The 18,253-nt window shown below is 44.3% G+C and overlaps 1 protein-coding gene across 1 annotated transcript in view; it reads left to right on the forward strand.

Annotated features, from left to right (window-relative positions):
* Positions 1-18,201: 18,201 nt before the first annotated feature.
* Acss1 (acyl-CoA synthetase short-chain family member 1) overlaps positions 18,202-18,253 on the forward strand; it is a 57,981-nt gene continuing 57,929 nt past the window's right edge. Inside the window, exon 1 of the mRNA XM_013027039.1 lies at positions 18,202-18,240. Coding sequence (XP_012882493.1) covers positions 18,202-18,240 — 39 coding nt within the window. The remainder of the gene's footprint in view (positions 18,241-18,253) is intronic.

An 18,253-nucleotide genomic window follows, 5' to 3' on the forward strand; every position in this document is an offset into this window, starting at 1 on the left:
AGTACTGGGATTACAGGTATGTGTTAGCATAACCAGCAGAAAATATACATTTCTTTTAATGTCCAGAAGAATCAGATATCTTTACATTGAAAACTCCATGCAGACATATGAATGAATTCTATAGTACCTTTTCTTTGAACTTGGCCTTGGGCATTTCAATTTTGATATTAGGCAATGATTTGTGTTCTCAGTGTCTTTTGATAGACTATGCATATTGAAGCTGTCACAAACAGCAAAGAAAGCTATACTCAGTCCCCTTTTGAAGTAACTTTGAGTGCAGTTCATCTGGGACAATGTTTAAAGGGCAGGGCAAGCTTCTTGATCTGTTTGGAATTTATGTTTGAAAGCACTTTAGTGACTTGGATTTGATGAATGTTTCCTTTCCTGTATGTCCTTTGCCATTTATTTATTATTTAAAAATAAACATTGTGTGGTGATTTTGCTTTGCAAGGACCTCCTTCCTAATCTGTGTGCACGGCTACACTGCTGCCATCCCCCTTCACACCTCTCTTAAGTTTTCAGGCTCAGTACTTAGCATGTGTTTGTCTATCTGGCTTGCTGGCTTCCTTCCTTCCTTCTTTCCTCCTTTCTTTCTTTTCTTTCCTTCTTCCTCCCATCTTCTTTCTTTATTTTATTTATTTGCTGGTACTGCGGCTCCAATTCATGGCCTCATACACTTGCTTGGCTTTTCTTTTTTTTCTTGCTCAAGGTTGGTATGCTACCACTTAAGCCATATTTTCAGTTCATTTTTTGCTGGTTAATTGGACCAAAGTCTCAAAAGGGCTGGCTTTGAATCAAGAGCCTAGATAATAAAGAGATGTTGAAAAAAATCTATAAATTGAATATCAATTTCACTTAAAATTACCTTTTTTTGGGGGGGGTCCGGTCGTGGGGCCTGAACTCTGGGCCTGGGCACTGTCCCTCAGCTCTTCAGCTCAAGGCTAGCACTCTACCTCTTGAGCTACAGAGCCACTTCCAGCTTTTTTCTTTTTGCTTATGTGGTGCTGGGGAATCGAACCTAGGGCGTCAGGCATGCAAGGCAAGCGCTCTACCACTGAGCCACCTTCCCAGCCCTAAAATTACCTTAAGGAGGGAAAAACACTAAGAATTTCTTCACATGAATGATCTTATTTCAAAACAGCAACTTAATATTTTTTAATTTTTAAAAGCGTGTACATACACATACACATGTGTGATAGATTTACAAGAGCAGTCTTTGACATGGCTTTACCACCTGTCCCACATCTCCAGCCCTTTGGCATTACTTTTATTGAGATAGGATTTAACTTTGCACCCCAAGTTGGCCTGGACTGTGATCCTCCTATTTCTGCTTCCCCAACTTGCTTGAATGGCAGCCTCTCCTACCATGCCTAGTCATTGATCAAGAGTCTTGTGAACTTTTGTTTACTTTATCCTCGATGGCCTTGAACAGCAATTCTCTGATCTCTGCCTCCCAAATAGCTAGGGTTACAGACTTGAGTCACCTTGCTTGGCTCAGAACACTTTTTTTTTCTCTGAAAATCAAATGAAACAATGTAAGTAACAGGCTTGGCACAGTTGTTGGTATAAAACAGAAAGAACAAAATAAATACGAATTATTGTTGCTACTAGTATGACCTCTATTCATGCCAAGAATCCAATGAGAAAGCATGGAATTACTTTCTGTATAAATAACTTCAAGATGAGCTGTAGGAACAGAGCAAACTACCTTCTTAAGAGTAGGTCTAGGTGTTGTCTAGTCCCTCTTCTCTTTGCTATGGGTGTACTGGGAGCTTCACTAGATACACTCAGTATAAGAAAGCCCTCCTCTGGCTAGTGTACTTGAATTGGGACATAGAGACTTTCCGCAGCTCAGGAACAATATCTGAGACACAAGTGTTTTCTGTCTGTCTGCCATCCTTAGACCTATCACTGCCAGCTGTTCCTGTAAGGCCCAGTTATCAAAGCAGAGAAGGCTTATCACCACCACCTCCATCACCGAGTAACCCCACCCCCAGAGGCCTTCTCAAACTCACTGGTCAGAACAACTGCTTGTCATGCTCAGGCCTAAACCAATCACCAGCAAAGTGGGCAGAATTTTTGGTGAAATTTCACCTGTTGGGCTGTGCTGTGACCTTGTTTTTGCTATGCTGTTGTTGCCCCAAAATCAAACATATTTGGGCTCCTTGTAACAAAGAAGCAAGAGGCAATGAATTACAACTAACCAACCTACAGCTCTGCTGCATGCAATACATAAAACACTAAAGAAAAGAACTCAGTGCTGGTGGCTTAGCTACTCAGGAGGCTGCAATATGAAGAGGGTCATTGGAAGACACCGTAGGCATAAAAGTGAGACTCTTATCTCCAGTTAACCACTAAAAAGCTAGGAAGTAAAGCTGTGGCTCAGGTGGGAGAGAACTAACCTTGAGCTAAAATGCTAACCTAGAGCACAGTGCCCTGAGTTCAAGCCCCAGTACTGGTGTGCACGTGGACCCCCCCACACACACATACACACAAGAAAAAAGAAAAGGAAAGAAGGAAGGAAGGAAGAAGAAACGTGCGTACATTAAAAAAGAAGACAAGCAATAGGAGACTGAGGCAAGAGTTGAAGGCAAATCTCATGCCTCAAAAAGAAAAACAAGCCAAGTGCTGGTGGCTCATTCCTCTAATCCTAGTAACTCAGGAGGCTGAGATCTGAGGATCAAGTTTCAAAGACAGCTGGGGATAAAATGTCCCCATGAGACTCTTACCTCTAATGAACCATCAGAAAACTAGCTCCAAGTGGTAGAGCCCTAGTCTTGAGCAAAAGAGTTCAAGGACATCACCTAGGCCCTGAGTTCAAGCCCCATGACACAAAAAAAGAAAGAAAGAAAGAAAAAAGAAAAACAAACATAAAATCATATACATTAGAAATAAATGAAAATCCTTTAAAATATGCATAGCTCTGTCGTGCTATATATAAATATGCATAGCACTGTCGTGCTATATATAAATAGGTATTTTAGGGATTTAAAAAATTAATTTGTTCTGATATTTGTAAAATTAGCAGGTAAAAATAGAAGAAAATAATTAACAATATCAATATTGAAGTGCCACTTTCTCAATTGAGGATACTTTACAGGGGACCCAAAGTAAATGGTGACCAAGTATATTAGGGCCTGCCTGTAATCCTAGCTATCTAGAAGTTAAGACAGGAGGATTGTGAGTTTGAGGTCAGCCTAAACTACATAATGAGACCTTGCCTAAAAATTAAACTATAAGTGTGCTGGAGGACAGGAAATAGCTTAGTAGTAAAACACATGCAAGGCCTTGGGTTCAATTCCCAGCAGTGAAAGAAAGTATGATGTGAAAAAGGTTTTATGTCAGGCGTTGGTGGCTCATTCTTGTAATCCTAGCTACTTAGGAGGCTGAGAGCTGAGGATTACAGTTCAAAGTCAACCCAGGCATGAAAGTCCATGAAACTCTTAACCACCAGAAAACCAGAAGTGGTGCTGTGGTAGAGCACTAGCCTTGAGCAAAAGAGCTCAGGGACAACATACAGGCCCTGAGTTCAAGCTTCATAACCAATAAAAAGTGTTTTCACAGGAACAAGGCAAGGATGCCCACTCTCTCCACTCCTCTTCAATATAGTTCTGGAATCCTTAGCCTGAGCAATAAGGCAGGAAAAAAGACATTAAAGGGATCCGCATAGGGAAGGAAGAAGTTAAACTATTCCTTTTTGCAGATGATATGGTTTTATATCTTAACGATCCCAAAAGCTCCATCCACAAACTCTTAGAGCTTATAAACCACTTTGGCAAAGTAGCAAGATGCAAAATTAGCCCACAAAAACCAGTTGCCTTTCTGTACACCAACAATGTACAAGCAGAAAGGGAAATCAAGGAAACAACCCCATTCATAATAACATAAAAAAAAACCCACCTAGGAGTTAACCTAACCAAAGATGTAAAGGATCTATTTAATGAAAACTATAAAAGCCTAAAAAAAGAAATCATGCAGGTCATCAGGAAATGGGAAGATCTCCCATGTTCTTGGATAAGCAGAATTAATATAGTGAAAATGGCCATATTGCCAAAATTGATATACAAATTCAACACAATTCCCATTAAAATCCCAATGATGTACTTTTCTGAAATAGAGAAAACAGTCCAAAAATTCATATGGAACAACAAAAGATCTAGAATAGCCAAAGCAATTCTAGAAAAAAGAAAGAATGCAGGAGGGATCACAACACTGGATTTCAAGCTCTACTATAGAGCCATAATAACAAAGACAGCTTGGTATTGGCACAAAAAGAGACCTGAAGACCAATGGAACAGATTAGAAGACCCAGAAATAAAACCGCATGCGCACAGTTGGTATTTGACAAAGGAACCAAAGACATACAGTGAAGAAGCATAGCCTCTTCAACTATTAGTGATGAGAAAACTGGGCAGCCACTTTCAAAAAACTAAAAGTGGGGCCGGGCGCTGGTGGCTCATGCCTGTAATCTTAGCTACTCAAGAGGCTGAGATCTGAGGATCGCGGTTCAAAGCCAGCCCAGGCAGGAGAGACCGTGAGACTCCTATCTCCAATAAAACCACCAGAAAACCGGAAGTGGCGCTGTAGCTCAAGTGGTAGAGTGCTCGCCTTGAGCTGAAGAGCTGAGGGACAGCGCCCAGGCCCAGAGTTCAAGCCCCACGACCGACAAAAAAAAAAAACAAAAAACAAAACTAAAAGTGGACCCTAGCCTGTCACCATGCACTAACATAAACCCAAAATGGATTAAAGACCTTATCATCAAACCTGATACTCTGAAACTACTGTAAGACAGAGTAGAAGAGACACTTGAACTTATAGGCACAGTCAGGAACTTCCTGAACAGAGTCCCAGGGTCACAACAAATTGGAGAGAGAATTGATAAATGGGACCACCTTAAAATAAAAAAGTTTCTGCACAGCTCAAGAAATAGCAACCAAACTAGAAAGACAGCCAACTAATTGGGAAAAGATATTTGGCAGCAATATAGCAGGCAAGGGTCTAGGATCCATTTTATACAGGGAACTCAAGAAACTAACCCCTCCCAAATCTAACAAACCAATCATGAATGGGCAAGGGAGCTAAACAGATACTTCTCAGAAGAAGACATAAAAATGGCAAAGGAACGCATGAGAAAATGTTCATCATCCCTGGCTGTAAAGGAAATGCAAATAAAAACAACATTGAGATACCACTTTACCCCAGTCAAAATGGCCCACATCCTAAATTCAGCCAACGACAATTGCTGGAGGGGATGTGGAAAAAGAGGAACCCAACTGCATTGCTGATGGCAATGTACATTAATAAAACCACTTTGGAAAGCAGTCTGGAGGTACCTCAGAAAGCTAAATATAGCCGGGAGCTGGTGGCTCATGCCTGTAATCCTAGCTACTCAGGAGGCTGAGATCTGAGGATCATGGTTCAAAGCCAGCCCAAGCAGGAAAAGCCTTGAGACTCTGATCTCCAATAAACCACTCAAAAACCAGAAGTGATGCTGTGGCTCAAGTGGTAGAGCGCTCGCTTTCCTTGAGCTGAAAAGTGCAGGGACAGCACCCAGGTCCAGAGTTCAAGCCCCACGACCAACCAAAAAAAAACAAAAACAAAAACAAAAAAGAAAGCTAAATATAGACCTCCCATATGACCCAGCCATGCTTCTCCTAGGCATCTATCCTGAACAACAGGACACATGTACCTCCATGTTCATTGCAGCACTATTCACAATAGCCAAGATGTGGAAACAACCCCACTACAGATGAGTGGATCTAAAATTGTGGTACCTATATACAATGGAATATTATGCACCCAGTAGAAAGGACAAAATAATGGCATTTGCAGGGAAATGGATGGAACTAGAGCAAATTATTTTGAGCAAGGTAAGCCATGAGCAAAAAGACAAATGGCACATGGTCTTTCTAATATGTGGATGCTAAAACTAAAATGCAAGGAGATATGACAAAGTAAACAGTACTCAAGAAACAAAGGACTACCACTCATTTTGTCGTATCATTGCTAAATGACTCCATGTTCTTGATCACATATATAGTATACGTATGTGTGCATCTGAGGGAAGGTAGGAGGAGGACACAGAATTAGAGGGAAATGGGAAAACATACAACAGAGGGGCCCATCAGCTGCACTGGATGTAGATGAAAATGAGCTAAGCGGGCTGGGAAGGTGGCTCAGTGGCAGAGTGCTTGCCTTGCATGCCTGAGGCCCTGGGTTCAATTCCCCAGCACCACATAAGCAAAAAGAAACAAGCTGGAAGTGGTGTTATGGCTCAAGTGGTAGAGCGCTAGCTTTGAGTTGAAGAGCTGAAGGACAGCGCCCAGGCCCAGAGTTCAGGCCCCACGACCGGATTCTCCCCCCCCCCAAAAAAAAGAAAAAAAAAAAGAAAATGAGCTAAGCAACTCAAAGGCAGCGATGGGAGGGAGGAAATGAGAAGGAAAGAGGGTACAGCTCACACTAAGCAAAAGGAAAGGAATGTACATATCTCCTGAAATAGTTGTGTTGTCAAAACTCACAGCATTCACAAACTTTACAGACCATGATAATGACAATTTGCCTTGTGAAGGTTAAAATGTGTTTATGACCTTAACTAAGTATCACTACTCCGCAATACTGTGAAATATGTGCAATTTATGTAATCACCTAATGTCATTAAAAAAAATGTTTTCAGACAAAGGTGTCTCTATGTCCTCTGCTGTATTTTACCATTCCTTCCTGGTTCTCGCAAGAACTCATGGGTAAAGGAGCCCAGCAGAAATTTCATACATGGTCCTCCAGGTCTTTACTCAAATTGTCACACTGGACTCTGACCACAGGCTGATGGCAGGATTATCCTTTCCAGCATTCCAAATTGGTGTGCCAGCACAAATGTGATGTCAATGTCTGAAAAGAAGATTAAAAAAATTACAATTTCACTAAGGCCAATTTGGAAAACTTCCTAAAGAGAAGTAGCAGGCACTTTTGGCTTCTGGCAGCAACAAGAGGTAGCAAGCAGCCTGAGAGGAATATTCATTAATGAAGGGGATCTTTCTGGAAATATAAGAATAGGTATTGCAATCAATACTTTCTCCTTAGGGCTAGCAGTACACATACAATGAACTAAAACTCCAGTTGTCCTCCAAGGTCTAAACATTATTTCTGATCTCTTGCAATTGCCTCAATGGGAGAGAAAAGTCTGTGAAACTCTTATCTCTAATTACCCACCCCCAAACTAGAAGTGGAGCTGTGGCTCAAGTGGGAAAGACAAAGTAGGTGCAGAGAAATGGAATTAACTGGCTAAGTTGATGGTAGAATGCAAAGTAGAGCTAAAATACCCTTGAAGAACAAGCTGGTGGTTCATACCTCTAATACTAGCTATTCAAGAGGCTGAGAGCTGAGGATCTCAGTTCAAAGCCATCTAGGACAGACAAATTCATGAGACTCTTTATTTTCAGTTACGTAGAAAAGTTAGGAAGTAGCTGTGGCTCAAGTGATAGGTTGCCAGCCTAAAATGAGAAAGCTAATCAAGTCCCAGTAACGACATACACATAAAAAGGTGGACAGCTTAGCTTGTTTCAGAGCAATACTTTAATAAAGCTGTAATAATTTAGTATTGACTTGGAGAAAACAAATAGACCAATGCATTTAAATAATGGAGAAGCTCATGCCTGTAATCCTAGCTACTCAGGAGGCTGAGATCTGAGGATTAAGGTTGGAAACCAGCCTGGGCAGAGAAGGCCATGGGACTTTTCAATGTACCACCTAAAAACTGGAAGTGGAGCTGCGGGTCCAACTGATAGAACACTAGCCTTGAGCAAAAAAGCTGAGGGACAGCCCCTTAGGCCCTGAGTTCAGGCCCTACCCCTTCGTCCCCCTCACCCCCAATAAATGGGACATACACTTATTAATCAAGAGAGCTGCCTGCCCACTCCCTTTCATCATAAATGGTCTGTTGGCACCACCTTCTGGCAGGTGTGGTTAATATGCATTCATGTTGACATACTGTCATCTAAATTCACTGCTGACATAAGAATTTCTGTGCTTTTCTACCCAGAGCCTTTATAACTCACCCTAAACCATTAGCTTTAGTCATCTTTCTCTCTCAGCTCTGATCTCAACCCAGGCTTTGAGATGACTTTGTTCACATGAATGTCCTGTTATCTATGCTTCTAATCTTTACAGAATTAGTTTTTTTTTTTTAAAAGACTTAGTCTTTTAAGACTCATTTTAAGACTCAGTTTTTCATACTCTTCCACCAAAGACCACCTAAATTCCTTTTCTCTCTTTAAAATAACTAAACTTGGGGTTGGGAAAGTGGCTCAGTGGTAGAGTGCTTGCCTTGCATGCATGAGGCCCTGGAGTTTGATTCCTCAGCACCACATAAGCAGAAAAAGCAGGAAGTGGCGCTGTGGCTCAAGTGGTAGAGCGCTAGCCTTGAGCTGAAGAGCTGAGGGACAGCGCCCAGCCCCAGAGTTCAGGTTCCACGACCAGCAAAAACAAAAACCAAACAAAAAAATCCCTAAAACTAAAATTTTAGCTAAAGCTAGCAACTGGTGACTCATACTTAAAATCTTTTTTTTTTTTTTTTTTGTTAGTTGTGGAGCTTAAACTTGGGGCCTAGGTGCTGTTCCGGAGCCTCTTTGTGCTCAAGGCCAGCACTCAACCACTTCAGCCACAGCACCACTACTGTTCTTGAGTGATTAATTGGAGATAAGAGTCTCACAGGGACCTTTCTGTGCAAGCTGGCTTTGAAGTATGATCCTCAGATCTCAGTCGCCTGAGTAAGATTACAGGTGTGAGCTACCGGCACCAGCCTAGAATTTTATAATCCTTTAATCCTAGCTATTCAAAGATCTGAGGATCAAGTTTGAAGTCAACCTGGAAATACAAATCCATGAGACCCTTAACTACAATTAACTTAGTAAAAAGCCAGAAGTGGACATGTAGCTTAAGTGACTAAATGCTAGCTTTGAGCAAAAAAGGCCAAACAATAGTTGTCTGGCTACCTGCCTTTGTTAAAAATCCATTCCTTGAGTTCAGAAGTTCACTGAAGAGATGAAGCTTTCCCAGGAAGTAACTTTGCTATTAAGAAAATACTCCTAAAATGGGTGCCAATGGCTCACTCCTGTAATCCTAGCTATTCAGGAGGCTGAGATCTGAGGATTGCAGTTCAAAGCCAGCCTGGGCAGGAAAGTCTGTAAGACTCTTATCGTCAATTAACCACCAGTAAACTGGAAGCAGTACTGTGGCTCAGAGTGATAGAGTGCTAGCCTGGAGCAACTAGAGATCAGGGACAGCTCCCTGAGTTCAAACCCCATGACCGACAAAAAAAAAAAAAGAAAGAAAGAAACAAAGAAAGAAAGAACAGAAAAGAAAATGCTCCTGAACTTTGACTGGATCATGACCGTTGTATTCTACTAGTTAGCTTGTCCTGGAGAAGATTCTAAACATCAGAATTTTTTAGGCAGGACAGAAAGTGGCTTGGATTTTAATGCTAGAACTCTACCATGAGGCAGTAATGCAGATCAATTTTATAGTATCTTAAAATCAGATCTCTAAGGAATTTGGATATTAGCTACTGGTCAATGCATATACACCCCCTTGGGTCCACAGCTGGTATGGTTGTGTCACAAACCAACTGGCTAGTTTCTTCTGTTCTACCTAGATAGAAGTCCTGAGTAGGTGAGTCCTGAGTTAATTCTGGGCCCTTGATGGGTTTTTGTAGCCAGCAGCAGTGACAGATGGTAGCAGTTGACAGTAGGTGATACTCCCAAAGGCAGTGACATGGATTTTCACCCTGGGGTCCATCAAGACCTTTGATCATTGGAGCTACTGTAGCCTGGTGAAGCTGGAGGCCAGGGCAATCAATAACTTGAGCAGAGGTGTGCACGGTTTGAGTTGAGTTGTGCGCAGAGGGTTTGGGACAGCCTGTGGCTAGACATGTGCTATAGCTCTTGTACCTCCACCGATGTCAGTTTCAGTTGCTGCTTTTGCTTTCACAGCCTTATTGGTGGCTGAGGCCAGCCTTGTTCTTGTTGCCATGGGCAACTATGCTCAGCTGCTGGCATTCCCACTGTGGAAGGCCACAGGGGCCTTCCATGGTGTTCTTGCCAAGGGTTCCGCGGCCGTGGGAATGGACTTTTCTTCCATGGCTTCTGCTCTTGATGCTTTGTTCAGGCCACGCCTTCTACTGCCTCCAGTAGAGAGAAGTTTGGCTCTAATGCTGCAGCACCCAGTGTAGGAGAAGGGCTTTCTCCACTGCATACAACGCGAGGCGAGTAGCCTGCATATATAGCCAGAAGGAACAAGTGATAAGGGTGTTAGCACCAATCGTGGCAGGCAGCTCGTTTAAGGGAAGGACTCTGTACATGGCATAGTCCTGTCACCAGTCTTCTGCTGGCCAAAGGAAATGCTCCCCTCTCTGGCCTGAATGGGAATGGTTACTGTGGTGACCAAAGTTTAGTGCTAGGACAATGCCTTCTGGAACAAGAGTTGTGCTTTGGATTTAAAGAGGCCAGGGCTGGCAGGAGGAGTAGTACAGCCGTCTGGCTGGCAAGCCTTCACTCCAGACAATTGGGGCCCTGGGCAAGGGTAGAGCAGCTGTTGATTAGGGAGTTATATTTCTCCAGCCTCTAATATGTCAGCATATTTAAAGGAAAAACATAAAGGTTCAGAAAGGTACTTGCAACAAAGGCTTATCAATAACAGTGTTTTAACACTGCTCCAACAATGCTTAGCTTCCTCCAGTGTCCCAGGGAAAGGGGATTCCCTAAGTATCTGTTTCACTTGGGCCAAGTTTAATCTCCTGCTGGATCCCACAGGGACTGGCCTCAGAGAATGCAACATCTGGCTCAGGCAATTGGCACATGCTTGCTGACTAAGCCCTGCTTGTTTTCTGTCTTCAAGTTGTGCTTATAGTATTCTAGATCTTCATACTGGGCTGAGCACTGGCGGCTCATAGCTATAATCCTAGCTACTCAGGAGGGCTGAGATCTGAGAATCATGGTTTGAAGCCAGCTCAAGTAGACAAATCCATGTGACTCTTTTTTCCAATTAACCAGCAAAAAGCAAGAAGTGGAGGTGTGGCTCAAGTGGTAGAGCTCCAGCCTTGAGCAAAAAGAGTCAAGTGAGAGTACAAGGTCTTGAGTTCAAGCCCCAGTACCAGCACATCAAAATACAAAATACATACATAGATACATCCATCCATCCATCTTCATACTTGAGTTTGAGCTGAGAGGCTGGGGAACCGAGAGAGAAGTTCCTAAGGCTGTAAGCAAAATCACGATGGCAATTTCAACTGCCTTTGCTGCCTGGAAGACAGAGTGATGAGACTGACAGCTCACATGTGCCCAAATGCCTTTCTTTGGCCTCCAACTCTTCTTCCCTTTCCTCTCCTCTTCTTCCCTTCCTCCTTCCCTGCCTCCCTTCTTTCTTGCCTTCCTCATATCACAGTATAGCCCAGAAATAAGAAGCCTCTATGGGTTAGAGGCATGGCTCAAGTGGTAGAGTGCCAAGCAAGAAGCGAGGCTCTGAGCTTCATCCCCAGTATCACCAAAACAAACAAATAGCCCTTCTTTGATAGACCAAACTACACTGGGCTCTCACACCATGGAGGGACAGGTTCAAGTAAGGTAGGCTCAGCGAAAACAGACTGGTTGGACAAGGCACCCACAGGACAAAATCACAAGGGTCTTGAATGAGAGCAAACTGTGTTGCTATCACAGCAAGGAACTCACTAGGGGAGGAGGCTTAGTTATCCAGGAGGGGGCCAAAGGGTAAGTGTAGCTTAGCGGCAATGTGAATGTTAGCATGTTCAGTGCCCTGGGTTCCATCCCCAGTGCTGTCAAGGAAAAGATTTAGCATGATTTGGTGTGGATGGACTTCAAGTAGCGCCTTGCTAAGGCAACAAGGAGAGAGCTGAAGAGAACTGGGAGTCTGGCTGCTCTGTACCCTCAGGCTCCCCAAAACATCACAGAACATCCTATGTCTGTGTCCCACAGATAAGGGAAGGATGCTTGGCAGTGGCTTGTATAGGTTCTGGCTTTTACTTCCTGTCCTTTCCTGTTCTTGAGAGTGACTTCTCCTGTCCTATTTGTGGGTATGCATTGCTGGGCTAACCCAACAGAGTGGTAGGTGACTTATGTATGTCCACAGGGTTACACAGGGAGACCTGGGACTCCTGCAGCTGTGTAGGGATCATTGGAGGTCCACTGTGGAAGTGGATGTTTAAGCAGATGCTCCACCCCTGTGGTTACCACTGAGCTCACTGGAAATGGGAAGGATGATAAACCCTGTGGTTACCTTGTGAATCTACAGCACTGCCTACCACCTCCAAGCTCTATTGCATCCCAGTTATACGAACTGGTGTCTGCTCCCTGCCCCCCCCCCAAGTCCATTTTTGTTGATCTGATGACCCTCAGGTTTGGGTCATATGCACAGGAGGCCTCAGGGATAGTCCTGGGTGTCACTGGAAAGTTTGTGCCTGAATGAGAGAGGGGAAGGAATGAAGAGAACAGGAGGAAATGCAGGAAGGAGATGAAGGAAGAATGAGGAAGCAGGAACTTTGTTGGTTCTTTAGAGGCCAATGCCTTCACGATGAATGGATTGGTAAATCCACACTAGGCCTTGCTGGGGGTGGGGTGGGGGGATTCTCTGCAAGGGATCTCTCTCTCTCTCTCTCTCTCTCTCTCTCTCTCTCCTTTCTTCCTTTCCTTCCTTCCTTCCTTCCTCTTCTCTGCAAGGGATCTCTCTCTCTCTCTCTCTCTCTCTCCTTTCTTCCTTTCCTTCCTTCCTTCCTCTTCTTTCCTTCCTTCCTTCTTTCTTTCTTTCCTTCCTTCCTTCCTTCTTTTCTGCTTGCTTATGTTAACTAATAGCCATTTTCCAATTGTTCTGTGTTCTATCCTTACCTTATAAGGGCAGTTCTTGCTTTCTTTGGCCCTTCTCTGTAAAACTACTCCTCTCTGTTAGGCACACCAGAACTATTTTATAAGATGGTCTATTTTATAAGATGGTTTTCCTGGTTTTAGATTGAACATGAAGATAATTGAGACCTTTAAATTGCGATTATGGCTGAGCGCTGGTGACTCATGCCTGTAATCCTAGCTACTCAGGAGGCAGAGATTGGAAGATCGCAGTTTGAAGCCAACCAGGGCAGGAAAATCTGTGAGATGCTTATCTCTAACTAGCCAGCCAAAAGCTGAAAATAGAGCTGCTGTTCAAGTGGTAGAGCTGTGGTCTTGAGTGAGAAACCTAGAGGACAGCACCTAAGTTCTGAGTTCAAGCCCTAGAACTTATACACACACACGAACAAACAAATATATAAATAGTAGTTGAGTTCTTTGATACTTAGGAGCATGAGTATTCCAGCTCTCCAAGTAACAAGAATGGTAGAAACCAGGAAGACAAAAGGCAAAGTGGAGTTTGTCGGCTACATTGCTAAGCTGCTTAATAAGCTCTGGAGACTGGTAGCTATGATTCGGCTAGCTGCTTGGGCTGGGGAAGGTGTGTGTATCTTTCTTTGAATTTGTTTGTCCACAAAGTGAGGAGATGAATATCCATCTCCCAATATTGGAAAGGTCCAGAATCACCCCTGATAGTAACACTGGTGCTGATATAGAAGAAGATATGGAAACCTCCATAGCCTGTCCTCCTACAGCGTGGGCCTCATAGCTTCCAGACTGAAGTCAAGGCTAGGGCTTCTTAGGAACAAAGGCAGCCAGCACTGTCCAGAATGGATGGTAGCATTCTCAAAGCTGTGTGCCCCAGGGAAGCAGCAGTGAGGACACAGGGCCAGGCAGAGCTCACCCTTCCTCTAGTTCACGGATCATTGCTGCCAAGGAAAAGCAACAGGGCGACCTTAGCCTGGGGCTATGACACTTAGAAGGAAGGCCCCACATGGCCTCTTGGGTAAGCTGAGCAGCAACAGGTGCAAGACTGCAGTGTCTGGTTGGTTCTGTAATGTGTCATGTGCACATTTTCATTCTCTTTATCCAATCAGAGGAAAAAGGAAGTACGTAGTATTTCTATTTTTTTTATTGTGAAAGTACTGTACAGAGGGATTACAATTACATGGGCAAGATAATGAGTACATTTCTTATGAAGCATTGTAGCCTCCTCCTTTGTTTCCCCTTCCCATCCTCCCCCCACCCCCATAGTATTTCTATTAAAATAGAGTTAGGGGCTAGAGGTTTGGCTTAGCAACAGACCATGTGCTTAAAATGCAAGAAAGCAAGAAGAGAAAGAAAGAGAGACAGAAAGAAGGAAAGAAGGAAAGAGAGGAAGGAAGGCAAAGCATTCACTCTGTTCTTTTAGCACCATAAAAGCATAGACATTTAGAAAACGAAAACAGCAGAAGGAGCAATCACTCAGAACAACTTCATTGTATCAGAATTTTCTGCTAAGTTTCTCTCTGTCTGTCTATCTCTCTGTCTCTCAATGTGAGTATAAGCTGGGTGCCAGTGACTCATGCCTGTAATCCTAGTTACTCGGGAGGCTGAGATCTGAGTATTGCTTGAAGCCAGCCAGGGCATGAGACGCTTATTTCTGATTAACCATAAAAAACTGGAAGTGGTACTGAGGCTCAAGTGGTAGAATGCTAGCTTGAGCACAAAGAGGCTCAGGGCACAAAGAGTGTCCAGGCCCTGAGTTTAAGCCCTATGACTGACAAAAAGGAAAGAAAAAAGAAAGAAAGAAAGAGAGAGAGAGAAAGGATGGAAGGATGGAAGGAAGGAAGGAAGGAAGGGAGTGAGGGAGGGAGGGGGAAAGGGAGGGAGGGAAGAAAGAATGGAAAGAAGAAAGGAAGGAAAAGGAAAGAAGAAAAATACATTTTCTATCCTCTGACCTGAAAGATCACTGTTTGAAGAATTCCCTGGATATAGTGTGGTTGAGATGTTAATTATACATATGAATATAGGACTGAAATTTGAAGGAAAGATCCATTAGTACCAACCTGAGATCCAGAGAATAGACTTCATCCCAAGCAGATTAAAAAAAAAGATCAGGACAGGACAGCAGTTGAGACAGAGAGATGTGAGACAGGAGAACCATGCTTGTGTGTGTGTGTGTGTGTGTGTGTGTGTGTGTGTGTGTGTGTACACGTTGAGTATCTTGAACTCAGAACCTGGGTGCTGTCCCTGAACTTTTTTGTACTCAAAGCTAGTATGCTTCACCACTTAAGCCACAGCTCCACTTCTGGCTTAAAAAAAATTTTTTTAATGTAAAGGTACTGTACAGAGGGGTTACAATTACATGAGTAAGGTAATGAGTACATTTCCTATCAAGCATTGTTACCCTCTCCTTTGTTTTTCTCCTACTATTCCTTCCCTCCCCACTTCTGCCTTTTTTTTCTATGTACATTTTTTTTATTGTGAAAATACCGTACAGAGGGGTTACAATTACATGAGCAAGGTAATGAGTACATTTCTTCTCAAGCATTGTTGCCTCCTCCTTTGTTTCCCCTTCCCATCCCTTCCCCCCCCCCCGCCCCTGCCAAAGTTGTAAAGTTCGTTTTTCGACATAACATCGTGTACATCTCATTGTTGCAATGGGTCCACCTGTATCCCTAGTTAAACGATTTGTTTTTTCCCTTCCCCTCCACAAATTATACCAACATCAAATACAGTGAGAGCAGGGGTTATACCGTGGGAGAGGGACATACAAAGCAACAAAGAAATCACCTTAAAATATGTTAGAAACAATAGCAAGAAAGAAAAACCATTTGAGTCCTTATCTTGGGGTTCATTTCGCCTAACATCAACTTATCTGACCTTTTCTGCTTGACTCAGACATATACTAGTTATTTCAAATAAGAGAAACCATGGGACCTATGTTTCTTTGGGCCTGACTTACTTCACTTAATATAATTTTTTCCAAGTCTTTCCATTTCCTAACAAATGGGGCAATGTCATTCTTTCTGATGGAGGCATAGAATTCCATTGTGTATATATATACCACATTTTCTTGATCCATTCATGTACTGAGGGGCATCACTTCTGGCTTTTTGATGGTTAATTGGAGATAAAAGTCTCATGGACTTCCCTGCATGGGCTGGCTTTGAACAGCAATCCTTATATCTCAACCTCCAGAGGTATGAGTAGCTAGAATTACAGGTGTGAGACACAGGTGCCCCACACCATGCATTAAAAAAATTGTAGCTGTTTAATCTCTATGATTGAGAGATAAAACATTCCAACATGACTTAAGATCGGAATTCATAACTTCTCACAATTCTGTGGATTGACGGGGAAGTTCTTTCATACCAAGAGTGAAGTTCCTATGCTTGAGGCTAGAACATCCCAAATGGACTTGCTTGATTAGCAATGGGAATTTATTGATTTAGTTGCAGGTGCCTATGGGCTAGCTTCCCTTAGTAAATGTCCTCTTAGTAAATCTTTGTTAGGCTCATTTCTTAATTTGCTCCACTAGGGGGCTTAGGATCGAAAGTGTGATAGCAGGATATAGCTTTGTTTTACTGTTTTTGTTAAGGCTTATAGGTTCTGGCCCTGGCAAGCTTTTGTTTTGTTTGTTTTGGCTTTGTTCAAATGGAGCCTTGCTATGCTGTGTAAACTGGTTTCAACTTTGTGAGTTCCAGGGATCCTCTCATCTCAGCCTCCCCAGTAGTTACAACTACAAGTGTGCATGGTTTAGATAATTGGTGTGTGTGTGTGTGTGTGTGTGTGTGTGTGCATGCGTGCATGTGCGCGCCTATGTGTCTGAGTGTTTGCTGTGACTGGAGTGTGAACTCAAGGTCTTGTACTCTCGCTTGACTTTTTCTGACCAAGGTAAGTACTCTACCTATTTGAAACATACTTCCACCTCTGGCTCTCTGCTGGTTAAAGATAAGAATTTTTCAAATTTGTCTACCAAGGCTGGTTTCGAACCTCCATCATCAGATTTCAGTCTCCTGAGTACAAGATGACAGGCATGAGCCCCAAGTGCCCCTCTGCTTAGAACGTTTTTAAGCTCAGTTCAAGCGCTGAGCTGAGCACATGTGGTGCCAGCCGTTGTCACTGCTGTCCAGTCGTCAGTCCTCTGGCAGGAAGCAGCGTTCTGCACACGGGGACTGGTGGCTGACCCCACAGCTGGGCCGCCTCTGAAGGGCAAGCTCCTTCCCCCGACCCTGGTGTCACCGCTAACAGGAAGGAACCTTTGCCAGCTCCAAGAACCCAACAAACCAGTTTCCCAGAATCCTCCATCTTCTTGTGGTTATCTTCATTATTAGGTGTTTACTTCTTCAGTGTTGAAATGGTAAGGGAAAAAACACAGGGTTTTGTTTTTCTTTACCTTTCATGGCTCCTCAACAATGCACATGGTCTCATATATTCTTCACCCTAGCCTTATGTGTGTGCGGGGGGGAGGGAGGGAGAGAGAGAGAGGAAAAAGAGGAACCACGGAGTATAAGGAACTTGCCCAAAGGTCCCTGGAAGTAGAAATGTCATATTTGAACCCAGGCCACAGACACTGGAGCAGTCGAGGAAAATCCCCCATGACCTCAAATTAACCAAGGTCACAAGAACCTTTGCCCCTCTGGGTTAAACTTTTTCCCTGGGCAGGAGAGACCAAGGTGGGAAGGTGGGTGATAGGAACTGGAGCTTTCGCTCAGGCCTCCATAATTCCTGGGTTGAAGGCCTCCCCTGCCAGCTTCTTCCGCGGGTGGGGGGCCCTTAGGTGTGTGGTGGGTAGAGCGCAGGCCAGCACCATTAGGAGAGGAGTTCATTCTCCAGGGAGCAACTAGGAAGTCTCCCTTTGTGATGCTGAACGGACCGACCGACCTTTGGTCCTCCGACCCCCCCTTCAGTGCGCTTCGATCGCTCCATCCACCAGCCACTGACATTCCTCCCCCCGCCCCCCCAATTCCGGAGGGCTCTCCGCACCCCAGTCCTGGAGCGTGTCACTGCCCGTGCGCCCAATACACCTGCTTCTGCAAAAAGCGCGCGCAGAACCCAACGCAGCCCGACGCCCCGAAGAGCGCGGAGCAGCCCTGGCGCTCCCCTGCACCCCTCCCTTGCCCCTCCCACCCCGGACGCTCCCCATTTCCTCTCGAGGTCCCTGATCCCGAGCGGGGGAGGACAAGGGGTGGGGACCCAGGCGGCCTCAAGGAAGCCCCGAGGAGTGGGTGGTGGCTGGAGGGCGGAGTCAGGGCGGGGCTCGCGGAGGCTCCTAGGGGCACCCCGAGCTCCGGGTACCCTCAGTGTGTGTAAGGGGGGACGGGTGTCGGGCGAGATGGCGGCGCGCAGCCTGGGCCGCGGCGTGGGGCGGCTGGTGGGCGTCCTGC

This window comes from Dipodomys ordii, unplaced genomic scaffold (assembly GCF_000151885.1).
Source record: "Dipodomys ordii isolate 6190 unplaced genomic scaffold, Dord_2.0 Scaffold99, whole genome shotgun sequence".
Taxonomy (NCBI): Eukaryota; Metazoa; Chordata; class Mammalia; order Rodentia; family Heteromyidae; genus Dipodomys; species Dipodomys ordii.